Below are 27,555 nucleotides of genomic sequence, written 5' to 3'. Positions count from 1 at the left end.
GTCCAGCTGTAGTTCACTTCCGTTGCCGCTGCACTCTGATAAAAAGCCTGTATTTAAAGATAAACTCAGTATTTAGAGCAGCTTCATGGTGAATGTGTCATTAAGTGGCCCAAAGTGCAGATGTCCACTTTTCTCCGTCTCTCCGTCTCTCTCCAGCGTCCTCGGCAACCAGGACGGCTTCGACTGCTACGAGCTGCAGGTCTGCGTCAAAGACTACTGCTTCGGCCGTGCCGACCGCGTGGTGGGCGTGGCCGTGATCCAGCTGCGGGACGTCATGGAGAAGGGCAACTGCGCCTGCTGGTGTCCGCTGGGACAGCGTGTCCACATGGACGACACCGGACTCACCGCCATGCGCATCCTCTCGCAGCGCTCCAACGACGACGTGGCAAAGGAGTTCGTGAGACTCAAGTCAGAGACACGGTCGGCCGAGGAGGGCAGATGAGACGAGAGGGCGTCATAGCTGCCTTTGACTTGTTTGGTGGAGCGTTGGTAAAATGTAGCCCCTTCTAGAACACGACACGTCGTTAATCACATTTAAAATTATTATTCACAACGTCAACCTTCCCCTCTACCTCAACAACGAGATTCGCCTTCACATGAATTCACAGAGTTAGGGCTAAGTGGTTGAAGGGATGAGGGGGTGAAATGGGACTGCGCCTCGTTTGGACAAACACTCGCATTAACAACAGCGACAGCAACCTCACGGACGCCGACTCACTCAACCTTCACTTCACAACACTCACCAGCTATTCACCCAGGCAGTGAACACTCACCCTGTCACTTCACCCGCTCATTTTTCATCCTCTTTAGCCTCGAGGGGAGCAAAGTTCCCACGCCTCCGTCCAGAGTGTCGTCGTGCAGTGAACCCTTTCGCAGTGTGGCGGTGTGTTCCGATGCCTTACACTCTGCAAAACTGTGAACGTGTGAAGTGAGAAAAAAAGGAACCCAGTTCAGCTCCACTGTGACGGTGAATGAGTTAATGCGAGTCTTTAAATCAACTAATGAACGAATTATTAGACACATTTTTACTGCCTAAAGCTGTGTTTCCCACACTTCCTGTTCCGGGAAACCAAGAAAACGATCCTGACCCAAATCCTAAAATCCCTTTCCGACATAATTTTGCGTTCATAAAACGTGGAAAATGTTTGGTAAATGATTATAACTTTGTTTTATGGATGTTATTTATGGATGACACAAACTTCTTTTGGACTCACTGGCTTAATGAGAAGGTACTTATAATATAAAACCTCTTAATTTTACCCCATTATTATTATTATTTTTTTTTAAGTATTGATGTGTGCCTTGCCCTCTTCTCTTTCTACTCCTTTATCATTATTATTATTTTTATACCCAGGAGAAGCATCAATCACTTTTCAACTTTTGCTGGAAAAATATTATACTAATACTAATTCATTTTCAATTTAAGACGAGAAAATCGTGTCCTCTTTTGTTTTTTTATTTATTTCTGAGCTCAATTAACAACTGTAAAACCCCGGATGGTTCAGCCATTTTATTTATTTATTTTTATACGTATTTATTGACGCCTGTGCTTTTCACTAATGGTGTTTACTGTTGGATGGACACGGACTTTGTGTGCAGAGAATTTGCACTTTTTTGAACGAAAGAAGTGACGACCTCACCGTGTTTGTTTGGATTAACAAGTTAACAAGTTAAAAAGTTAAATAAAACTGTCTTTCACAGTAATAGAGAAACTACTCGAGGCTCCTCAGCAGCAGCGGCAGTGTTGATGGGTTTATTTTGTTGTTTACATTCTGTTCTCTTCCTTTGAGTGGCCTTAACTTTGGTGACAAAAACGAAATAATTGACACGTGTCTGTGGAGGTGAATCGCTGCCACGCCAGAAAACTAAAAAGCTATTGCAGTAAAACATGAAAAATGTCACTTTTCACGTTATTATTACAGCATACAAACCTAAAATGATCTCATTATAGCGTAGAATGTTTCACCTCGTCACAAGAAACGAAACGTTCCACATTACGTCATAAATGATCTCACAAATTGAAACATTTAACGTTATAAAGTGAGAATTTATCATGTTAAAGGGAAAGTTACAATAGGGTAAATGTTAATTATGTAAAATGTTTCACAAAAACACAATTATCTTACTAATATTCAGCATTAATATGGCAGCAAATGCCGTGACAGTAGTCTAAAGTCATAAACATCACCTGTGTTGCAATGCTGGAAAAAAGCCAGTAAGTGGCAGCAGAGGTAAATTAAAGTAAAGTTGCTGTTAAAGGAGAATAAAGCAGCTTTTGTGTAGTGTTTGGCCTTTAATCAAAAATAACTGTGTACCACAATATTTATAGTATCGTATCATAAGGTTCGTAGGAAAAACGCAATTTTTTATGTATTGCCAATTAATTTTTATTTTTCTGGCATGACAGCATTACACTTACGTTAAAATTTTTTTTAAAAAATTCTCTCCACGTGTTTCTCAGAAATGAGTTTTTGCGATGTCAAACAAACACGTTTTTCCTTATGTAGTATTTTTTATTTTAAATCTTTGACGTTGTAATAAATCTCTTTTTTTCCTTTTTCCTTGATAATGATGATGCTGTGTTGATGTTTTTTTGAGTTTTAAGGACAGGAATCATATGCAGTGAGACGCTCAGTGCCAGTCAATATTAAAGTGTTACATTTTAAAAAAGAAGGGATATTTTTGCCTAAATATGTGAATAACACACCCACAAAAATCACACACTTTGTTACAAATTCACTCACCCCTTGTGAATAATTTCTTTATTAATTTATGTATTTGTTTATCACAGTAAATACTTCATAGCCATTCTCTCTCTATATATATATGTTCCTTGTGCCAATTTGCAAAGTTGTCTTTGTTTTTTTTATTGTTATTAATAATATTTTTTCCGTGTTTTCCTTCATTTGTGAACCCTTTTGCACAAACACTGTATCTCTGCAATCACAGTCACAGTATCTGCATTTGTTTCCTCTGGTGTTTTCTTTGTACCGTCATCATGTAAACTAATGAATTTTTGTATAAAGTATTTGAGTTGTTCATATATAAATGTGTTTACATGTGTTTTTTTTCTTCTTAACATGACATGGATAGCTGTTTTAGTGCAAATTTCATTCATTTAATTTCCACTTAACATTAATTTCAGTGTCTTATTAAAGACGTTTCTAAGTATCTCAAGTACTATATCGTATTGTGAGTAAAGTTGTGATATTTTGGTTGTTTTTGGTCACTTTTACAGCTTTAAAAGTTTTAAAAAGTTGGAGGCAGATGATCCGCTGTTCCGACCCCTAAAGGGAGAAGCCGGAAAAAGAAGAAGAATTGACTCACTCAAAAACACGTTTAACAAGTGAGTGTTACATTTTTATATATACTTGAATATTAACATTTTAAAATGTTAAGTTAGCATTTTTCTTTAAAGTAAACGATTAGGATCTTCAAATGAAGCTCCCAGTGATTTTAAAATGAAAATGTCTGCACATGCACCGCCATCACAGTCAGGGTGTGTCACATCATGTGTCTCAGATCTGTTGTCTTGTCATTGGCTGGATCCGCTCACCTGTCACCTGTGTTTTAATGGCCCCCCGCCCCCCCGCGTCCACTCCTGCGCCGTCTCCGCCGTCCAGGTCCAAAGATCACTGCACTGTTGTTTGTTCAAGGCCTGAAACAGAGAGACACAGCACTTCCTGCCTGTCTTCCTGCGTGAACCTGAAACCTCTGCGTTGAGGTGCACCCTCTGTCACCGCTGCACCTCCTCACCTGTCGTCCATCCTGGACGTCTTTCATCCAGTTTAAAACCTCGTCCTCTGTGTGGGTCAGGGCTGGTGCCTGGAGCAGAGCAGAGCAGAGCAGAGCAAAGGACCCAGACCGACCACGGCCTGGATCTCCCTGACATTTGCAGCAGTTTTCTTTCTCTTCTGAGCCTCATGTGTGACCAGGACTTAAAGGACACAGAAAATCACATTATTGTCAAAGGTATGTGGCTGATTTTTATTATGATGTTATTATATTGATACATTGGTGTGACAAAGCCAGTTCTGAACCACTTAAGATAAACTATACTATTTAAAGTTGAGGCCTGGTGGTTCAGCGGCAGTGTGTGAACAATAACAGACTTTGAACCAAGGATTTGGGTTAAAAACTGGCGTTCTTCTTGTATATATACATATATATATATATATATATATATATATATGTCAGAAATGGGAAATAAAAGAATAATGAGCTATTTCCTTATCTTTAAAAAAAAAACATGGCGTTGATAACAATGATGGTGGAAATGATGTCTATATTATATGATATATTTAGATTTAAAAGTACTATTTCACATGGTGGAACTTATTTTATATTGTGAGTGCAAATTTCCTTGAACCGTGATCTTATACTTATCATCTTCATCTCCACGTATCATATCATGTTGTCCTAATCTCTGTCGTTGTGGATTATCTGCCATAAATGTTTTTACCAGTACAAAGGGTAGTAAAGGGAGCGGCTCTGCTGCACATGGAAAGACGGATGGATTTTTTTTTCAAATACATTTTCGAGGAAAGTCTCATGCCATGCAATGTGTAGATTATGGATACTGGATGAAATAAAATCTATATACCTACACAATACAAAATATATGTGTAATTGCTGAATGTGTGGCTGTAGGAGCACAGATACCCCGTCTATCTATTAATGTACTTTACATTATGACAATTTATTAATAAGTATTTAAAAAATAATCAGGAAAATTAGATAAAATACATTAACATGTAGGATAAAATTGTCTTTTGTGACACTTTATGCAGACAACACTGTGATTGTCACATGATTGAAGTGTCTAAACATATCTAAAACTAAATCTACGATCGTTGTTTTATAAGGCACGCCCACTCAGGTGGCCAAATGTGTCCAATCCTACATATATTTTAGGAAAAGTATTGATTTTTAAAGTAAAAAAATTACCCCAGGGATTGTTTTATTTATTTATTTCCTCATTTCCCATGGCTTTTCTTTATATATTTAATTCAAACTGATCTCTTAAGAAGAGCATTTCTCTGAATCAGATCATTGAATAGGTGCATTAGCTCATATCTAATATATAATCACACATGTAAATGAATATCCAGTGCTTCTTCCTTTTTCTGCTCAAACTGTCTTCCCCTCTCTGACGTCATGTGACTTTGTCAGGTTTACACAGGCTGTTTCTCCGAGTGTGAGATATGGACAACCGGCGCTAAAGATGGGATCACTAGTGTCGTACGTGGGCCGGCTGTTTGGACACGAGTCTCAGGAAGGTCAGTGCGGAGGCCTGTGCTTCACATTAAAGGTCCAGTCTGTAACATTTAAGGCAGTTTATGGGACATACTACCTGAAAGTCTATGTGTATAAGAGTGTAACTGTTGTAAAATAGTAAAAATGTTGTTTTTGGAGCCTGAGAAAATAGTCTTTTAAATACTTTATGCGTGGGTCTTGCTGCACGAAGGCCGCCATTTTGTTTTGGCATATCTACAGCAACCCATTTGGACAAAACAGCCAGAGTTTTGTGTTTCAAAGCAGGAAGTTCACCACAAAAACTAAAGAGAAGTCTTTTCTTATTCACTGGAACTTTAAATATGGACTATATCTCTTATAACTGTACAAGATTTTCCTCCACTTGCATCATATTTGTAAAAAAATATTGCCATGGAAACAATATCTAGGTACAGGGGTGTCCAACGTACAGCTCGTGGGCTAAAATCAGAACAACAGAGGGTCCAATTTGGCCGTGGGATGAATTTGTGAAAATTCCACATTATGATTAGAATCTAATAATTAAATTTTTGCCTTTGTAGGTCCACTGTGATCTGTAGGTTGTAATGCACACGTGCAAATGGTAAACTTAGGCATCCTGTTGTTATTATGCTGTTATTGTACAGGTCCGGCCTGTATGTGCACAATTGTGCTGTATGTGCGGCCCCTGAACTATCATGAGTCCGACTCCCCTGATCTCATATGACGGCTAACTAACACAACTTTATCTCAAGTCTGAATCTTTTATTGTCACAGAGACCGAGAGACACTTGAGAGCTAACGACAGAACTTTCAACCTGTCCTACCGCTATGCAGTAAGTGTGAAAGAGTGAGAGTTCACCCTTTAACAGCCCTGAATGGAATATTCTCACACACACACACTCACACACACCTGTCTTTTCTTTCCAGAACAATGCCATCAAGACGTCCAAATACAACATCTTCACGTTCCTGCCTCTGAACCTCTTTGAGCAGTTCAGCAGACTCGCCAATGCCTACTTCCTCTTCCTCATGATGCTACAGGTAGATCTTTATTGAATTATTGTTCACATGTTCACTGTATGAGCTTCTGCGTGAGTTTGGATAGCCACTCCTTTTTTGTTTTTAATACAAAACTGTATCTAATGTCCTTGTTTTTACTGAATGAAACTGTGTTTTTAGAGAATGTTCACATTTATGAGCCACTTAACTTACTTCTGTTCTATTCTATTCATCAGCTGTGTAGTTGTTTTTATTGATTGATCAAATTGTGTTTGATATTGGCATAATATGTGTGTGTGTGTGTATACTTGTATATATATCTTTGTGGGGTCATTTTGTGTTTGAACCCCCACAACTTAAAAGTGCTTTTGGGGTATAAAGACCTGGTTTTAAGGTTAGGTACTTAGTTGTGATGGTTAAGGTTAAGGTTAAGGTAAGGGAAGTGCATTGTGTCTTGTATACCTTAAAGGTGATGCTTGAGTAAAAGTATCTCACCAGACAATGACTTTGGTAGAAGTTGAAGTTTTTTTAATAATATTACTTAAGTAAAAGTCTTAAAGTATATGACATTTACTTACTTAAGTTAGGTCTTTCACCTGGAAGGTTGTGGGTTCCATTCCTTGCTCTGATAGTCTATGTGTCCTTGAGCGAGATACTTAACCCCATATTGCAGCGTGTGAATGGGGTGAAAACTGTAGTGTAAAGCAGCTCATCAAGACTAGAAAAGCTCTATAGAAATACAGACCATAATACCAACTCTTCTTCTTCTTCTGATTTTATTTGGTAGTAACGAGAAAAAAAGATAGTTAGTTAGAGGAAATTTAGTGGAGTAAAAGTCAAAGTTGCTAGAAATATAAATAACAAAGTGAAGTACAGATACGTGAATCTTGTAGTAAAGTACAGTAACAAAGAATTTGTACGACACTAAGACGTTTGTGTCTGTGTGTGTGTGTGTGTGTGTGTGTTGTGTGTCTACAGGTTATCCCACAAGTCTCCTCGCTGTCCTGGTTCACCACGGCCGTCCCTCTCATCCTGGTGTTGTCCATGACAGCAGTCAAAGACGCCGCCGACGACATTGTGAGCTTAAATTTAACAACATTTTAAAAGTATATTAAAGCTGTAGTGTGGTGTAACTGTGTGTCTCCACAGACACGGAAACAAAACACTGCTATATTCAGGAACACAGAAAGAGAGTCATAGAGAACTCATTTGAATACGCTTTGAATGTAACAGACGTTTATTGATATTGAAAAGTTACACACTACAGCTGTGAAACTGTGAAATTACCAAATAAAATGTTAAGACAGTGAATTTTCTTCTTTCCTCTGTGTAGAACAGAAACAGATGTGACAAGCAGGTCAACAACCGTCTCGTGGACGTCCTCATCGACGGAGAGTGAGTCTTTTGAGACACAAAACCTGTTATCAGCCATGTGAGAGGTTGAAATGTTGTGTTCATCTCTTCCCGGCAGACTCAAGAGTGAAAAATGGATGAACGTTCAGGTGGGAGACATCATCAAACTGGAGAATGATGAGTTTGTGACAGTGAGTACACAGATGATACACGTGTGATGCCTTCAGTGACAACAGCCTTAACACCAGCAGCAGCAGACGTGCGCTGCATTCACTGCCCTCTCTTCTCTCTCAGGCAGATCTGCTGCTGTTGTCCAGCAGTGAACCTCTCAATCTGGTGTACGTAGAAACAGCGGAATTAGACGGGTGAGTATTAGTGTGAATGGGATTGTGATGTGAATGTGATACTTTTTTCACAGTTTTTGTTGAGCTGCATCCTTCTCATATTTACGTCTGTCTTCTCCAGTGAAACCAATCTGAAGGTGAAGCAGGCCCTGACTGTCACTGGAGAGATGGGAGACAACATTGATGCACTGGCTCCATTCAAGGGTGAGAAAAAACACTTTTGCTTCATTTTTTATAGAAATATACAGTGCCATACCAGGAAAATAATAATCATTTTGATTTCATGTCGAGATATTGAGTGTAATTTAGTTCTCTCATCTCATTTCATTCACAAATAAAACAAAAAAACAAACAATTTAATATAAACACAAAATCTTGAATGAAAAGGAGCAGAAAGAAGAATCTTATCGACTCTTTATGTGCTCCTTTATCTCCAAGTAATCAATTTTTACATAGTATAATGAGTTAAATTCACAATTCATTCAAATAAACAAGCATACATCTATCACAGTTAATAACTTTAAATAAACTATTAGGAAAAGAAAGGAAAGGAATCTTTATTGTCATTATACAGCTGGTATTGCACAACGAAATGTCAGAGGTCAGATGGAGGGTTGATCAAGGTTGATATTAGTTACACAAGTGAGTGAAAATCAGACAGTCACACAAAAACAGAAGACACTCGTCTGTAAATTGGTGAACAACAACATTACGACATACACACACATCTATCAACCCCATTGTCTTAACTAAGGACACATCAGCGTGTAGATTAACAGATCTGAGGAATTAATCCCAACTTTCCAGGCAGATGACGAACCACTCTGCCATATATGGAAGTACATTTCTGACGTTGTTGCCATATTCCCTTCATCAACCTTGTTGCTGTTTTCTCTAACGTCCAGCTGAACCGTCCTCCCCGTTGTTTCTCAGGTGAGGTGCGGTGTGAGCCTCCCAACAACCGTCTGGACAAGTTCAAAGGTACGCTGACTCTGGATGGACAGGTCTACGCCCTGGACAACGACAAGGTGCTGCTCAGAGGATGCACGCTGAGGAACACGGAGTGGTGCTTCGGTCTGGTGATCTTTGGAGGTAAAGCCTCGCAACACTGACTTCCTTGTTGTGGAGCAGTAATTACAAAGAACACAAGTAGCTCCTGTACTACTTTACTATTTCTTTTTTGTACATACCATTATACGTGAAACTAAATATGGTTGTATGACTTTCCTTAGTCCGGGATACGCTATTACTTTATTTTTTAAAACATTTGGCACTCTAAAAAGATTTTTCGTGTTGATGCTTATCACAGGAAATTACGTGATTGTAAAATATCGAGCTGAAGGAGTTGAGAAGGCTGTTACTCCCCTATATCCTGCTCTTACAAGCATTTTGTTCCTTCAGGATTGTCTGTTGCATCGTTATATCATCTTTTAACACATATATAATGAGTTCAAATTATGAGCACCTTTTTAACTTGAAAACAGTTTCTGTCACTGTCACTGATGCTGAACAAGAGATGAAATCTGTCCAGGTCCTGACACCAAACTGATGCAGAACAGCGGGAAGACGACGTTCAAACGGACGAGCATTGATCACCTGATGAACGTGCTGGTGTTGTGTGTGAGTTTAACATCCAAACGCACACACGTATACATTTCTGTACATCATTCTTAGCAAGGACGCTCATAGACATAATGGATATCCTCCTCACTTAACCCTTAATTAAACCATCACAACTATTCCCCCAAATTTAAGAGTGTCAGTGGCCCACTTTGAAATCTAAAAAAATCCTTAAATCATGACTCTGATAAGCACATGAGACGAGGATCAATAATTATATGATATATATGATTGTTCTCATGTGAACATGAAGATATAAAAATCCAAAAGTCCACCTTACTTGATATCTGCACTTGCATATATTTCAGCACAAACATTTGGTTATTACGGCTGGACTCCATGTTATATTTGAAAGTTTGAGCTTCACAACAGCTTCATAAGATCTGTATGCTGACTGTATATATATATATATATATATATATATATATATATATATATATATATACATACACAGTATTACCTGCTATACTTGGTCAGATAAAAGTAAAATAACAATTGAAATACCATGGCTTTTTTTTTATAAATATTTCTTAAAATCTACCATAGATATTGTACAGCAAATAAAAACGTAAAAAAAATAAAATTCATATTTAATGACATTTCATGGCCCATCTGCAGTACCGTTATGGCCCACTAGGGGGCTGAGGACAGCTCTTAAAGGTGACATAGACCGGAAGCTCCAATTAACGCTGCGTTTGTGTGTGTATCTGCGTCATTACCTCGTTTATGAAACCCTAAAGTTTCAGAACAAACAGTTCAGCCACTGCTGAGAAAATAGTGTTGTATTGTTTTCCTGGGCTCTGCGAAGCGGATCGACACTTCCTTAATTTGATGTCGTCATCAGAAATCCTCACCACCGTAGCGCCTCCCGGTGCGGGCACTAGTCCGGGCACATCCGGTTGCGTACATTCAACCGCAGAAGAAGAAGAACTACTCTCGTTGTAGCTGCTGAGATGCAGAGCATCCACCGTGCCAGAGGGGGAGCTGTGTATCTGAGAGCTGGCCTATCTATTACGTCACTTCCAGGTACCTGGCCAATCACAGGACAGTTGTAAAGCTCTCGTTGGCTGGCCAATCACAGCAACTGTTTGGTCTGAAACAGCGCGGCTGACGAGAGCGTCAGTGAGGAGATATTTTGATCGGCTCGTTTGCAGCGATTAGGAGGTTTTTAATCATGAAAACATGTTAATATATGTAAGTAGACCTCCATAACTAACATATATGTGTGATACAAGCATTCAATGTCACCTTTAAGGAATCACTGCTATACCAAATTTTATCCTAACATTAATATGAGGCCTTAACCCTTAGCCCTTAAAATTTGAGCGAACTAGACAAAATGTCCTCACAAGGTCATATGTCCTCACAAAGATAGGACCGAATCAAACTTAGATAGATAGATAGATAGACAGATAGACAGATAGATAGATAGATAGATAGATAGATAGATAGATAGATCGACACTGACATGTGTGATGTCTTTGATTGTGTGTGCAGATCTTTGGTTTCCTTGTGTCCATGTGCACGGTCATGGCCATCGCTAATTCTCTGTGGGAGACGAGTGACGGTGAGGCGTTCACCGCCTTCCTCCCCCGCGAAGAAGGAATCAACGCTCCACTCTCCTCCTTCCTCAGCTTCTGGTCGTACGTCATCGTGCTCAACACAGTGGTGCCCATTTCCCTTTACGTCAGGTATGTTCACGCACGGGAAAAATGGGACCACCAGAAACTGCCAATATGACTAAATTGACTTCAATGTTAGCACACCTTACAGCCATTATTATTTATTTTGCACAGTAACATATGTATGAACAATAATATGTTAATTTAGAATATAGAAGAGACTAAACTACCTCTGCAGTTGGGCAAAAGGAAATTCATGTATATTGGTTATAGGCCACAGCACACCCGATATTTAGGCATATCATATATCGGCAAAGAAGTCCGATATCACCACATTTGTTTATATCCGACCTTCTTCAGTGTGGAGATCATCCGCCTGGGAAACAGCTTCTTTATCGACTGGGACAGGAAGATGTATTACCCCAAGAGCGACACTCCAGCCCAGGCGAGGACCACGACGCTCAATGAGGAGCTCGGACAGATTAAGTACATCTTCAGCGACAAGACCGGCACGCTGACGCAGAACATCATGACCTTCAACAAGTGCTCTATCAATGGGAAATGTTATGGTGAGCAGCTTATGTCCTTATTTAAAGGTGTGTATGAATTAGCGACATTTATAACTCACCTGAGTGTGTAGGGGAACTTCTGATCCCGGAATGGACGCTGTTGTTTTTTTTGTTTTCGTCGTAAGAAAACATTTAAAACTCATGCTGTGCATGGTTTGTCCATTAAGGCTGCCGTAGAAACATTTTACAGCAATAATACACTTATGCCAACATACTTACAGGTGTTTATTTTCTACCTTTTAGGGGAGCTGTTTGACTTTTCTGGACATCGGGTGGAAATAACAGAGGTGAGAGGAGAATACTGAGACTGAGACTATTACACTAGTAAATTTAATATTCTGACCCCTTTTTGCTTCTCGCCCGATTCCCGTCCCGTGCAGAAGACAGAGAAAGTGGACTTCTCCTGGAACCGGCTCGCCGACCTCAAGTTCTCCTTCCATGACCACAGCCTGGTGGAGACGGTGAAGGAGGGAAATGCCGCGGCTCAGGCCTTTTTCCGCCTGCTGGCTCTGTGCCACACTGTCATGCCCGAGGAAAAGAAAGAGGGTGAGCGTCCTCTACTGGACATCTGGGTCGTTGCGGGGGGGAAATAACAGCATATTGTTGAAGTTTTTCACCCATTGCCACCCCACAAATACAGCACATTACTGATATTGAGGTATATTCATACAGTCCATACAACATACAATATAAATACAAATAAAGTTCTATTCTATTCTATTCTAACGATAAGACAAAAAAGTTAATATTTAAGTTAGTATCTATGACATAAGAATTGCATTATTATAGTAATAACCCTTTATAGCCCTCTGAATGTGAGATGTTGTGTTTTTACCTTCAGTCAGTCAGTCATCATCTACCGCTTTATCCTCAACCAGAGGGTCGCGGGGGGTGCTGTGCCAATCTCAGCTACATCGGGCGATAGGCGGGGTACACCCTGGACAGTTCGCCAGTCCATCGCAGGGCCACACACAGATAGAGACAAACAACCAGTCACTCTCACACTCACTCCTATGGTCAATTTGGAGTGTCCAATTTACCTATCCCCACATTGCATGTTTTTGGACTGTGGGAGGAAGCCGGAGTACCCGGAGAAAACCCACGCACACACGGGGAGAACATGCAAACTCCATGCAGAAAGGCCCTTGTTCCAACCGGGGCTCGAACCCGGGTCTTCTCGCTGCAAGGCGAGAGTGCTAACCACTACACCACCGTGTGGCCCGTGTTTTTACCTTATTTTATTTTATTTTTTTTTAAATATGTTTTTTACTTACTTCTTTATTTATTTTTTTTTACCTGTTTTATGTTATTTTAATGTTATTGTACAGTATTTTTGGATTGGATTGGATTTAATAACTACCAAATAATAATAATTATAATAATTACTAGTAGTTGTAGTAATATTTGTTAATATAACAGACAAATGCACAGGTAATATTAAAACCTGCTTTTTCTTTATATTGTATGTTTTATGTTTATCACTAAAGTTCAGCACATCCAGTTTATTTACTTATTTCAATGTATACTTACCCCTAAACGTTGCTGGTAAATATAACAAGATTTTAAAAATAACTTAATTCAGATTATTTTTACTTCGATATACATTGGTGCCTATTACTAGATTACTCACGCAATACTTTGTTATTCGTTATATACCTTTTGTTTTTAAATGTGTTTAATCAAACTGAATTTAATTCACAAATGTGTCCGCCGTTCCCCCCCCCCCCCCCCCCCCCCCGGTACTTTTTCTTCCCTTTGCAGGTGAGCTCAACTATCAAGCGCAGTCTCCTGACGAGGGCGCTCTAGTCACAGCGGCGAGAAACTTCGGGTTTGTGTTCCGCTCACGTACACCAGAAACCATCACGGTCGTAGAGATGGACAAACAAGTCGTCTACGAACTTCTGGCTGTTCTTGACTTCAACAACGTGCGAAAGAGGATGTCGGTCATCGGTGAGAGACGGTGGTTTTTATTATCCCTTTATTATCTGGTCACGTGTTATGACACATCAATAACATGTTTGTAAATTCCCAGTGCGGAGCCCTGAGGGCAAGTTGACTCTCTACTGCAAAGGAGCGGACACCATCATCTACGAAAGGCTGGACCCGTCCTGTAACAAACTGAAGAACGTCACGACAGGACACCTCAACGTGAGTGTCATGATGTCATAAAAAATAAGAGAGATCGCTGTTTAATGAACAGCACAAAAATGTCCAGATTTGCGTTTTTTGTTTGTCCAGGAATACGCAGGCGATGGCCTCCGCACATTGGTTCTGGCTTACAAGGACTTGGACGAGGACTACATGGAGGACTGGAAAAAGCGCCACTATGAGGCCTGTATCGCCATGGATGACCGAGAAGAAAGACTTGATGAACTTTATGAAGAGATAGAGAAAGACCTTCAGGTGAGTCCACCTGCTGAACCTTAGATGTTGGGTTTATTGGCAGAAATTGTACCTATAAGAATGTTGGTATATGTTTATAATAACATTGCTTATGTTATTATAAACATCATTTTATGTATGTACTGAAGACATTGGTCTTTCTTTACGGAGGCCGCCTTCTTCTGTCAAATTGTTTCTATTGCAGTCTCCCCTTTAGATATCATCTATTCTTACACACTAGACCTTCAAGTGTCTACGACTGTATACATGACAACTTTATGGGTTTTAGCTCCTGGGAGCGACGGCTGTGGAGGACAAGCTGCAGGACGGCGTGCCACAGACCATAGAGCAACTGGCTAAAGCTGACATCAAAATCTGGGTGTTGACTGGAGACAAGCAAGGTCAGTGTGTGAGGACAAAGTTTGATTCGGACCATCTTTGAGAGAACATTTTTCCTTGTGAGGACATTTTGTCTATTTCTCACAATTTTTCATGGCTTTTTGAGGGTAAGTTAAGTATTACTATAATATATTTATTTTAGGGCTAGGGTAGAATTGGATATAGCAGAGATTCTCAAAAGTCTGTGCCGCTGTCTCCTAGTGGGCCACGACGGTACTGCTGGTGGGCCATGAAATGTCATTAAATATTCAGAATTTTCAATTTTCCGTTTTGTATTTAGTTTTAAATTGCTGTACAATATGTATGGTAGATTTTAATGTATAAATGTACGTGTTATTTCTCTTTTATCTTATTTTTTTCAATCTAAATGTGTACCTTCTTTTCTTGTATTCATTCATCTCAAACAACATTAAATCAATGACAGTAAAGAGTAAATGATTAACACATAAAAGGAGAAAATATGTGTTTACCAAGGAAAACCAATAAAAAAACTTTGTTGGAGGATGAAGCAAGATGCGTATCACTTCCAGCCCCTTCAATAGCGATAAGTGATTAAATTATAAATAGCTAAATGCAAAATTAAATGAATAAACCAAAAAAAAAACATCCCATTATATCAGACGATCATGAGGGTGATCGTCACCTTTTCACGTAATACTGCTCTAAATTAATGAACTCAGACTCTGATTCTGTGTGAATGTTTGTGATCGTAAATCTCGATGTCTTCTTACAGAGACGGCGGAGAATATCGGCTACTCCTGCAACATGCTGAGGGAGGAGATGAAGGGGATTTTCATTGTTAATGCTAACACAGCTGAAGGAGTCAAAGAGGAGCTAGAGTGAGTCAGACCGTGTGTCATTCTCCAACAAAATTCAAAATAATACAATTTAACTCACCTCACTATCACTAAGTCTTTCCATTTCTCAGGAACGCAAGAAGGACAATGTGTCCGGACTCGCCAGTGGAGCCTAATGTGATCAGAGGTCGTGCAGGGCTGTTTTGGACTCAGAAAACTGTGAATGTGCCGGATGAGAAGGTGGATGGAGATTATGGCCTAGTTATTAATGGACACAGTCTGGTAAGAAGTTTTTTTAATTTATTTTCAGGCACATTGCTATTTCCAGAAGCTGCTGAATCAACAACAATCATGTCCCCCTTTTTTGTAAGACCTTCTGTGTGTCCTACTTTATATAAAACAATGTTACGTGGCAGGAATATCAGAGCTTTCAGTTCAGCAGAAGACGAATTGACTTGTGTTATACATACATTTCCAAACCAGGATGTTAGAGAAGAAATAAAGGCAGATTTTTGTACCATTTTGCACCATTGGCCACCCACATAGAGCTGACCCAGCTCCTGATATAAATATAAAAGGCTTATTTTGGTGTAATGAAAAACAACAATTAATCCAGTGTGGTGATTTTATACGTATGAATTAAGTTTAATAGTTATTTAATCTTAAACCTCTGCAAAACAAAAAGAATTTCACCTAAATTTTACACACTGGACCTTTTAATATTAGTTGTTTTTTGTTTCTGGCCTTAAAAACAAGTTGACCAAAGTGCAACAATAGTTATAACAAAGGTATTGAAACTTCTTTGGTTCAGTCTTTTTTGACTGGACTTCTCTCATGTCTTATCACAGCTTTTGTAAACACCTTCTTCCCTCTCATCATCAGGCTTTTGCGCTGGAGAAGAACCTGCAGCTGGAGCTGCTGAGGACGGCGTGCATGTGTCAGACAGTGATTTGCTGCAGGGTCACTCCTCTGCAGAAGGCCCAGGTGGTTCAACTGGTCAAGAAATACAAGCAGGCTGTTACTCTCGCCATCGGGGACGGAGCCAACGATGTCAGCATGATCAAGGGTGAGTTCGTTCAAGTCAAATTTAGAAGACACTCACGTTCACACAATGTGTGGATTCTGCCTCTCACCTCCCCTACTGTCCTCCAGCTGCTCACATCGGTGTGGGCATCAGCGGGCAGGAGGGCATGCAGGCCGTCCTCTCCAGTGACTTCTCTTTTGCCCAGTTCCGGTACCTCCAGCGCCTCCTGCTGGTTCACGGTCGCTGGTCCTACCTACGCATGTGCAAGTTCCTACGATATTTCTTTTACAAGAACTTCACCTTTACCTTGGTGCACTTCTGGTATGCCTTCTTCTGTGGCTTTTCTGCACAGGTGAGGAGCATGGAGTCACACTTCAGTGGTTTCTCATGATGTCAAGTAGAAAATGATTGAATAATAATACACACACTTTCCAAAATACCAACTCATTTTCTACCAAATGTTCTATTTGATACACATTAATTTTTTGCTGTTGTTGCTGTTCACAGACTGTGTATGACGAGTGGTTCATCACCTTGTACAACCTTATTTACACGGCTCTTCCCATCCTTGGTATGGGTATCTTTGACCAGGTACGTGTTCAAAGCTGAATTACAATATTTGAATATGCCAGTTTGTAACATTTTGGAGCAGAAAATGGTAAAAAAAAAAAAAAAGTGTTTGTATAAGTGTATAATTTTTGTGGCTTTAAAATAAGCTTTTCATGCGTACCTTAGGCAAAAGTCTTATGTTTTGTGTTTCATTCCTCACCACTAGGCGTCACCAATTCTTACACACAAGACCATTAATATTTATTATTACAAGTGTTATACCTGGTGCACAGTGTTAACAGTCTGTGTTTCCTCTTGGTTCTGCAGGACGTGAACGACCGATGGAGTTTCCAGTATCCTCAGCTCTACTCTCCAGGCCAGCTAAACCTCTACTTCAGTAAGAAAGCTTTTGTTCGCTGTGTGATGCACAGCTGCTACAGCTCCCTCATCCTCTTCTTCATCCCGTGGGCCGCCATACAGGACACGGTCCGTGACGACGGCAAGGACATCGCTGACTATCAGTCATTCGCTCTGCTGGCGCAGACTTGTCTGCTTGTTGTGGTGAACATACAGGTGAGGCTGAACATCTCAAGAACTTCTTGAGGACAAAGTATTCAAATTTGGTTTCACTGATTGGCTTTTGGTGGTTAACGCTCACTGTGAGATCAGAAATCTCAGGAACAGTATGAATCTTATCAAGTTCAGCACTAAAATTTAATTGGACGAAAAGGATAAGGATGGTAAGACTTTTTGAAATCAAAAGGTAAAGTCGTTACACATTTTTCATCTTGTAAATGCATAAGAAGTCCTTTATTGAATCAGGAAGTCCCTGAAATTAAAATTTCAAATCTAATCTTTTAAGGAAGACCAGGCAAAGATACAAGACATAACAAAGGTACTAAAATTATACAACAGAATTAATCAAAAGTCTGATTGTGACATGAAAGAAGAGCCTGCCTCTTCCCAATTCTTAAGAAACCACTATTAGAACACATTAGAACACACACTCACACACATGCAGCCAGACATAAGACAACAAGGGAAGAGAAAGCATGGCCTTGACAAATACACAACAACAAGTCTAATTATATAATAGGGATTAGAAATTACAGTTTTGCGTCATTGTTTCTAACTCACTCATGGAGACAATACCATGACACTCTGAAGGTTATTCCATGACCTGAGATCAGCAGAGGAGAAGGCTCCTTTACCATGTTCAGAGAAAATCCTAGGAACCTGGTACAGGCCGTCTGTTATAGCAAGAGTTACAATAGTTAGCACATATATATGTATGTGATGGCAAATTTTCTGAGTATGGTTTTGAAAATGAAAACTTTGAGAGAATCCTTTCTTCAGATTCATGTGGCTTCTTCCTTTAGGAGTCCCCACAGTGGATCATCTGCCTCCATCTTGCCCTATCCCAGTGGTTTTCTATTATTTTCTGTCATGCCCTCCCCCCCAGAGTACAGAAATGTTTTCACGCCCCCTGGAATTGAAATACTATTGAGAACCTGATCATTTTTATTTATTTATCTGTATAAACCACTGTATGAGTTGTCCTGCCCTGCCTCTCACGCACCCCCCCCCCAACACCTCACTGCGCTCCCCAAGGGGGGCCCGTCCCACTATTTGAGAAGTACTGCCCTATCCCAATAACAGTGATCCACATGTTTGATTTGGCAAAGGTTTTACACAGAATTCTTTTCCTGGCACAAACCTCCCAACTTATTTGGGTTTGGGACTGGCATTAGGAGTACATTGGCTGTGCCAATGTATGTAGTATGTAGTGTATGTAGTATAGATATCTACATATTTATACTATAACTGTTTAATAACACATAAACTGTGTTGTGATGTTTTCAGATATGTCTGGACATCCATTACTGGACAGCAGTGAATCAGTTCTTTGTGTGGGGCAGCCTGGCAGCCTACTTCGCCGTCACATTCACGATGTATAGCAATGGCATGTTCTTCATCTTCACCTCCTCCTTCCCGTTCATAGGTGAGTAGATTTGGCTCGTTTTTCATGTATAGATGCAGAGAAGTGGTACTTTTCTGGCTTCCTCACTGCTGGTTTGGTGTTTTTTTTTGGTGGAATCCAGGCACTGCAAGAAATTCTCTGAACCAGCCTAACATGTGGCTGACCATATTCCTGACTGCCCTCCTCTGCACTCTGCCTGTGGTGGCGTTCCGCTTCATCCTCATTCAGCTTCGACCCACCATCAATGACAAGGTGAGCTTATGCACTAGTTAGCTAACTAACTAGTATCGTATTCACAGTAACTTGTTACTATTCTTAGCTAACTAACTAGTATCATAGTCAGTAACTTGCAACTATTCTTAGCGAACTAACCAGTATCATAGTCACAGTTACTTATAACTTGTGACTCTTCTTAGCTAGCTTACTAGTATCATAGTCAGCGTAACTTGTGACTATAAGCAGCTAACTAGTCTCATAGTCACATTAACTTGTGCCTAATAACTAGCTAACTAGTATCATAGCCACAGTAACTTGTGACTCAGCAAACTTATTAGTCTCATAGTCACAGTAACTTGTGACTAGTATTAGCTAGTTATTACTAGCATAGAAGCTAATAGTAAAAATTAGCTTTTCACCAAGTTGATATATGATTTTAAATGTCTCTAAGTCATTTTCGTTTTGTTTTGTTTCCATAAACTAGTTTATAATCCAACGGTTGTATGATGTTTGAAATATGTATTGTAACACTCTCGAGTGACGAGGAGACGTGTTCTCTCTTTCGCCGTTCCCGGCTAGATTTATTGCATACTCTTTTACAGCCACAGCACATGTCTCTCACACACCGCTCTTCACTTCCGGCGCTGAACCAACGTAAACACACTGGATGGGGGCGTGCTCTTAAACGTAGTTACGCTACACTACCCCCTCCCAACAAAACCCCTCGCCCAGAGGGACAACCAAAAACAAAAGAACATGGGTGCTAACTAACCCGAACTCACACACATGCACATGCAGGTGCCATTCACACCTAACCCCACCACAATCACACATGCACACACAGGTGCCACTCACACCACCACCCCCAGTACAGGTTCCCTTTTTTCTTTTTTTCTTTACAACATCTTTATTCACAAGCACACATCAACTTTCCCTCCCACCAGTCCCCTAACCCCATTGAGACCACTCGTAATCCCCCAAATACCTAGGGGCTCTCCTCACCCTTCCGGGCGCAGGAGTCACAGGGACCGACGAGACTTCCCCCACCCCAGACGGACCCGGGGTGGCCACCACTACCGGAGTGCGAAGCTCGTTCCCAAGCATCAGTAGGGCTGGGGAGCACCCCGTGGACTCCTGCACCGCCGACCTACACGCCATGAGCACCAACGGCAAGTGCCTGTCCCAGTCCCGCTGATGCTCAGACACATGAAGAGCCAGTTGCTCCCCGAGGGTTCGGTTGAATCTCTCGACTTATCCGTCACTCTGTGGGTGCAACGGTGTGGTGCGGGTCTTGTGAATTCCCAGGCGCTCGCACATCGCGGCGAAAACCCTGGACTCAAAGTTACGACCTTGGTCACTATGTAGCGATTCGGGCACCCCAAAGCGACAGAACATGCCCTCAACCAGCGCGTCCGCGACTGTCTCCGCCTCCATATCAGCAATGGGGTACGCTTCCGGCCATTTGCTAAAATAATCCATGGCCGTCAGGATGTAACGGTTGCCCCTGTCAGTGATGGGTAACGGGCCCACGATGTCCACCGCCACTCTTTCCAAAGGGGCCCCCGCACGGAGCTGCTGGAGCGGGGCTTGTGAACGCCCGGTGGGGCCCTTGCGGGCCGTACACTCGTCGCACCTCCGGCAAAAATCCGCCACATCCCTCTGATAGTTACCCCAGTAAAAACCTTGTCGGAGACGACGCAGGGTCTTGGTGGCCCCAAAGTGCCCTGACCCCAAGGCACCGTGCATGGCCTCCAACACAGCCCCCTGCCTGCTCCGTGGAACCACCAACTGCCACGTCTTGCCTCCCCCCGGTGCCACCCAGGCCCACTGCAGCAACCCCTGGCGCAACCTCAACTCCCCAAACTTGGCCCAGAGCCCTTTGGTGTTCCGGGAGAGCGCCCCCACATCCTCCCACGGTGGACGCTCCTGAGCCTCTACCCACTGCAGCACTGGCTGCAGATCAGAGTCCTGCTCCTGTTCTCGCCGCCACTCATCCGGCCCAATGGTCTGCAACTCCCTGCAGAAAACCTCCCTCACCTGGTCTACTGCCCTGAACTCCTCCCTCTCTTCCTGCAATCCCTGCTCCCTGCCCTCTGCACGGTCACAGAAATTACACCCCACCTCAGCGCAGGGCCGGCGCGACAAGGCGTCTGCGTTGGTGTGCCGGGTCCCCGGTCGATGCTCAATCTCAAAATCGTACGCCTGCAGTTCCTCCAACCACCTGGCGATCTGGCCTTCCGGTTCCCGGAACGACATCAGCCACTGTAGCGCAGCATGGTCGGTCCGGACTACGAAAGGCAGCCCGCACAGGTAGTACTTAAAATTTCTCACAGACCGCAGCACGGCCAACAGCTCACGACGCGTGACGCAGTAATTTCGCTCTGGCTTCTCGAACGCCTTGCTAAAGTAGGCCACCACCCTCTCACCCTCAGGCCACACCTGAGAAAGTACACCCCCCACCCCCTCACTGCTCGCGTCGGTGTCGAGGACAAAAGCTAGCGAGAGGCTGGGCGGCGCCAGCACTGGGGCCTCACACAATGCGCGCTGCAGATGCTGAAAAGCCGCCTGACACTCCTCAGTCCAGCCATAGGACCGGTCCTTCTCCAACAGCCGGTGTAGGGGCGCCGCAATGGTGGCGAAACCCTGCACGAACCTCCTGTAATACGAGGCCAGCCCAATGAAACTTCTTAGTTGCCTCCGATTTGCAGGAGTAGGCCAGTTCCGCACCATCCCTACCTTGTCAGCCATGGTGCTGATCCCCTCCCCGGTCACCCTGTGCCCCAAGAATGAAACCTCCCTCTTCATAAAATGGCACTTATCGGGGTGCAACTTCAAGCCTGCAGCCCGGATCCTTTCCAGGACCCGTCTGAGGGCCTCCAACGCAGACTCAAAGGAGCCCCCATGTGCCAAAATGTCGTCCAGGTACACTAGACACTGTTCCCGGGGAACATCAGCCAGCACTTTATCCATCAACCGCGCAAAGGTGGCGGGTGCATTGCACAGCCCGAAGCACATCACCTTAAACTGCCACAACCCTCGCCCGGTGCAGAACGCGGTTTTTGAACGGGACTCTGGTGCAAGCGGAACCTGATAGTACCCGCTGCGGAGATCCAGAGAGGAGAACCATACAGACCCTGAAATGAGGTCCAAGGACTCATCAATGCGAGGAAGGGGGTACGAGTCCTTGATTGTCACCTTATTAAGAGGCCTGTAATCAGCACAGAGTCTCCACCCCCCCAGTCTTCTTCGGCACCATGACCACCCCGACGCCCAGGGGCTATCTGAGGGCTCAATAATACCGGCCTCCAGCATTTCTGCAACCGCCTTGTGACAGGCCTCTTGCCGAACCAGGGGCAGGCGGCGCGGGTGACACTTAATGGGCCTAGCCTCCCCCGTCTCGATCATGTGTGTCGCTAGGTGAGTCCGCCCAACCTCCCCCTCACACTTTGCAAAACACTCCTCAAATTCCCCCAACAACTGGTGGAGTTGTCCCCTCTGTTGCTCATTCAGGTCACTCCCACACTCTCCCTACCTCCCCTCCTCCGTGGGTTGTCCCCCCTCCCCACCTAAGCTCGGGGCACTGGTCTAGAACAGGTGAGGAAAAAGCACCAGGCACGCCACTGGCTCCCGCACCCGGAGTGAAAGTTTGAGCATGAGGTGAGGTGCCACCGAGAGCCCCGGAACGGCAGCTGGGGCTAAGTACACTGGGGCTGCAACCTGGGGTCCCGGTGGCACAGCACTGGCCCCGCAGGGATAAGGAGAGGCCTGCAAGGGGGCATCTACCCTGTCCCTGTAGGTCACACAACCACCCGGGAAACTAAGTGTACCCCTCCCCATGTCCAAAACCCCCCCATTATCTACCATAAAATCCAACCCCAGGATGCAAGAATCCTGAATATCTGCCACCCACACCCTGTAACACACATTGAGCCCCGCAACACACACATGCAACAACCCCACCCCCACCATAGGAGACAGTTCACCTGTGACGGTGCGAAGTTGTACCTCAGTCCGCTGCAGTGGAGTCCCGCTGGGCAGAAGGTCGGGTCGCACCAGTGTCACAGAGGATTCCGTGTCCACCACACCCAAGCACGACACCCCCTGTACGGACACACACACTTGGAACGGGCGCTCTCCACCAGAGCCTCTGTTGACCCAGCCAACTGCCATCGGCAGCTGGGCAGCGACTCCATCTGCTTCTGGGGGGGTTGGAGCCCCACCCCCCGGTCCACAGTGCTGGGCTCCATCAGGCAATGGGCTGGACACATACAGGGAACAGACGGTCTCAGTATCTCCGCTGACCTGAACCCGGAGGCATCCCGACTGCTCCTGGCGGCTGGGACAGTCCCTCAGTAGGTGACCCACCTGGCCACACCCCCAACATGATCCCGCTGGGCCACGGGGCGGACGCCTGGTTGATGTTTGCTGGGGTGCAGGGCTGCGGAGCTGGCCAACCTGCATGGTGAGTGTCCTCATCAGGCCGGTCAGATCATCCACCCACTCAGGCTTAGTCTCTGGCACACGCACCTCCCGGGCTGCTCTCACCGCGTTGGCACCGCCCCCTTGGTCTCTGGCATGCGACCACACTGCCTCTCGCTCCACTGCCAGTCTCAACGCCTCTTCGATGGAGGAAGGATGAGCCAACTGAACCGCGCAACGTAACTCCGGAGGATACAGAGCTCCTACAAAACGGTCCCGGGCCATCTGACTACGCACTTGTAGGGGCATGTCAGCATATGCACGCTGCGTCAAAGTCTTGATGTCGCCATAAAGTGCATTAAGCGACTCACCAGTGCGTCTGTGCCTCCCGCTGAGTTCAGCCTGCAACGTCCACGGCCCCATGTCCGCTCCAAAACGCTGGCTCAAAGCGGCCACCAGCTTGCCATAATCTCCCCTCTCCTCCGGGCTCAACATGGTTATGCACATCAGTGCATCCTCCGATAACTTTGATGCCAGGAAAAACGCCATGTCTGACTGCGACCACTCCATCCTCCCCGCAATCAGCTCAAACTGGGCTCTATATGCCTCCCAGTCAGTCTTTCCATTGTACACCGGGAGCTGAATTTGTACCGGGCTGTACCGCAGCGGGGGAAGAAAACGAAGGCTCCAGCACACACTCCGAGTCTCCGCCGCCACCAGCACTCGCGGGGCTCCTCTCCTGAGGCTCCATCTGGACACACTGCTGCAGCGCCGGCAAAGCACTCACCGGGACCGCCATTCCGTCCGCCGTCACCGCCGCCGCTGCCTCCGTTGTCTGTACCGATCTGTCGTGCACGGCTCGAGTGGCAGATGAGCCCACCGCAGGTCGACTCACCCCCGGAGCAAACAACCATCCGCGGCCCGCCGTCCTCCTCCAAGCCTCCACAGGTACGCCATCCTCCTCCGGCTCCCGCTTCACATAGACGCTCTTGTCCATGGCCGCCCGATCGCACACAAAAACAAAGAGAGAGAGAAAAAGGCGCGTCGAGAAAAAAAAAAAAAATCTGCAGCGTGGATTCGATCACGATTCTGACACCAGTGTAACACTCTCAAGTGATGAGGAGACGTGTTCTCTCTTTCGCCGTTCCCGGCTAGATTTATTGCATACTCTTTTACAGCCACAGCACATCTCTCTCACACACCGCTCTTCACTTCTGGCGCTGAACCAACGTAAACACACTGGATGGGGGCGTGCTCTTAAACGTAGCTACGCTACAGTATCATTATTTTTATTTTTATTTTGAATAAAATAAATAAATAAATTTTGAATATGGGGGGTAGTAGGAACTACTATTTTAGTCAATAGTACTAAATTGTACTGAAGGACAAAAAATTACCCTGTTAAAGACTTGTCCTTGTCCTTTTCCGTGTAGGTGAGGAGTAAATTTAGAAAGGAGGTGTTGCCGGCTCCAAAGCCTCGACGTCCACCCATGAGGCGAATCAGCACCCGCTCCGGATACGGTTTCTCCCACTCACAGGGCTACGGTGACCTGGTGACATCGAAAAGGTTCCTGCTGACGCGACCGCTGAAGAGTCGCCCAATCCTGTTCCCGAAGACAGACTCTGCTCTTGCCGAGAATCGGCCTCAGCACTACCGCACCATCAGGGAGGAGCAGGAGGAGGCGCATGGAGGTCCTTAGATGAACTCAAGTACATACTGAGTTTTTATTTTGGTAACGCACACCAGTGTGAGGATGCACAGGGTAAATATTACTTCCTGGATCGTTTCCAGAAACTTTTTTATGTTAAACTGAGTTCGACCCCAGGATAACACTTTACGTAACAGCTTAGTATTAACAATGGTACTAAGGAGATAATATTACATTAATACTTCTAAGGTAATATTCAGGTAATGAGAATTTTGATATTTTCAATTCAATTCAATTTTATTTGTATAGTGCCAAATCATAACATACATTATCTCAATGCACTGTACATAGGCAACATCAAGGAGAGCAGAGAATCCCAACAGTTCACACAATGAGCAAACACTAGGCATCAATGGCGAGATGTGCAGTCATCTGCCTCGACCGGTTGGGGTGAAAGGAAAATGGGGGACAGAGGAGAGGTGGGGGACACAAAGGGGGGAGAGAAAGGACAAGAGGGAGATGAGGTAGAGACAGAAGAGAGAGAGAGACCAGGAGCAGATACACAACAACTGTATCAAGTTACAAGTTTATACAGTCAACGATATCGACTTTCAATTATAGCACAATAATAATGGTGATGATATGTATGATATGAGTAGCCTCGAAAACTGGATCTCGATCCTGCAACCTGCAAGATGAGGATACAGAGAGAGAGAGAGGGAGGGAAGGAAGGAAAGACACAAACTAGGGAGAGAAAGAGACAAGGTTACTGACATATAAAAAGCCATATTCATACCCTGAGTGTGACAGAGTGAATGTACGTGCACCACAGGAAAATCCCCCAGCAGTCTAGGTCTATGATAGTCTAGGATATTACCTCCCCTGCTAGAAAAAAACAGCATAGCTGTTCACCAGCATAGACCAGCATTTCGTTGTGTTTTGGGGCTGGTCCAGCAAAGACCAGCAACAATATGCTGGTCTATGCTGGTCCATGCAGGTCTACGTTGGTCTATGTTGGTCCACCAGCAACAATATGCTGGTCTATGGTGGTCCACCAGCATCATTATGCTAGTCTTTGCTGGTCTATACTGGTCCATGTTGGTCTATACTGGTCCATGTTGGTCTATACTGGTCCACCAGCATCATTATGCTGGTTCATCTTGGTCTATGCTGGTCTATGGTGGTCTACCAGCATCATTATACTGGTCTTTGCTGGTCAGTGCTGGTCCATGCTGGTCTCTGTTGGTCCATCAGCATCATTATGCTGGTCTTTGCTCTTCTATGCTGGTCCATGTTGGTCTATGCTGGTCCATCGGCATCATTATGCTGGTCCATGTTGGTCCATCTTGGTCTATGCTGGTCTATGCTGGTCTACTGTGGTCTATCTGCATCATTATACTGGTCTTTGCTGGTCTATGCTGGTCTATGATGGCACACAAGCATCATTATTATGGTCCATAAAACCAGTACCAAACCAGCATAGACCAGTATAGAGCAGCATGGAAACTAGGCTGGTCTATGTTGGTCTATGCTGGTCTATGGTGGTTTTTCCAGCAGGGTTCAGTGGAATCCCTTGACGTTTTTGAAATTCAGAATTATAAATATAACTATAACACTATAACACTGTTGTTTCAATGATATGATTATCTCCATATTAGGTTTTACACTGATGACTTTGATATTTTGACCATGTTATTACTGCGCTGTAATGTGAAGTGTTACCCTTTAACTCTTTAAACTTTTTACTAATGAATGAATGTTGTTGTTTTTTTCACTGTTTTAACAATGGCAGCAAACCCACAGGAAGCACCGCAGTCATGTGACCTGTGATCTACATTACTCTTGTCCGTCTATCAATCAACTTTCACTGTGATGAATCTCTGATTTCACACTGAAATACAACAACAGAGTAATAAATAAATAGCCTTTAAAGGTTCATGTTTAGCTTTGGGACAGAAAAAACGTTTGCAGACTATACTTTAATGTGTTAAAATTAGGAAAAAAAAGATTAAATTTATGTCATGCACACAGTGTTTTATACAATATCTGTTGAGATTATGATATGACATGTTTGTTTTGAACCTTTATCGCGTGTTATTTTGTCGATTCTCAGGGCGCCTCGATTCCTCTGAGGAAGGAAATCTATGATGAACGTTTTTGTTTTCTTTGTCTTTTTACATGATTATTTATGTTTTATTGTTGTGATACTGTGTTTCAGTAATCTGGAAGTTCCACTTGATCACAGTGTTGTTTCTGTAAGTACAGCCAGGGGTCAGTGTTGCCTCTCCAGAGTCACTAATGGGTTTAACTGTCATAATATTAGGGACAGATGTCAAATGGCAAATAAATACTTCTTTTTTTAATTATTTTACCACA

General features: G+C 43.5%; 2 protein-coding genes across 3 annotated transcripts in view; both read left to right on the top strand.

Annotated features, from left to right (window-relative positions):
* LOC131446159 (protein unc-13 homolog B-like) overlaps positions 1–3,061 on the top strand; it is a 62,960-nt gene extending 59,899 nt beyond the window's left edge. For both annotated transcript variants that reach the window (XM_058617214.1, XM_058617213.1), the window contains one exon: positions 157–3,061. In XM_058617214.1, the coding sequence (XP_058473197.1) occupies positions 157–442 (286 nt within the window). In that variant the 3' untranslated portion in view covers positions 443–3,061. The remainder of the gene's footprint in view (positions 1–156) is intronic.
* Positions 3,062–3,646: 585 nt separating this feature from the next.
* Positions 3,647–27,555, top strand: atp8b5b (ATPase phospholipid transporting 8B5b). The gene is made up of 28 exons (XM_058617538.1): positions 3,647–3,972; positions 5,173–5,279; positions 6,031–6,089; positions 6,184–6,297; positions 7,234–7,332; positions 7,589–7,650; positions 7,727–7,799; positions 7,903–7,973; positions 8,074–8,156; positions 8,886–9,044; positions 9,484–9,572; positions 11,070–11,263; positions 11,555–11,763; positions 12,007–12,050; positions 12,144–12,309; positions 13,525–13,713; positions 13,796–13,911; positions 14,002–14,166; positions 14,435–14,546; positions 15,278–15,383; positions 15,473–15,623; positions 16,224–16,407; positions 16,494–16,717; positions 16,873–16,956; positions 17,242–17,487; positions 18,778–18,916; positions 19,017–19,147; positions 24,964–27,555. The coding sequence occupies exons 2-28, from the start codon at positions 5,225–5,227 to the stop codon at positions 25,228–25,230; spliced, it is 3,591 nt and encodes a 1,196-aa protein (XP_058473521.1). The 5' UTR covers positions 3,647–3,972; positions 5,173–5,224; the 3' UTR covers positions 25,231–27,555.

The sequence above is a fragment of the Solea solea genome, chromosome 19 (genome assembly GCF_958295425.1).
Source record: "Solea solea chromosome 19, fSolSol10.1, whole genome shotgun sequence".
Classification (NCBI taxonomy): domain Eukaryota; kingdom Metazoa; phylum Chordata; class Actinopteri; order Pleuronectiformes; family Soleidae; genus Solea; species Solea solea.
The sequence above is the reverse complement of the archived record's forward strand: the minus strand, read 5'-3'. Positions and strand labels throughout refer to the sequence as shown.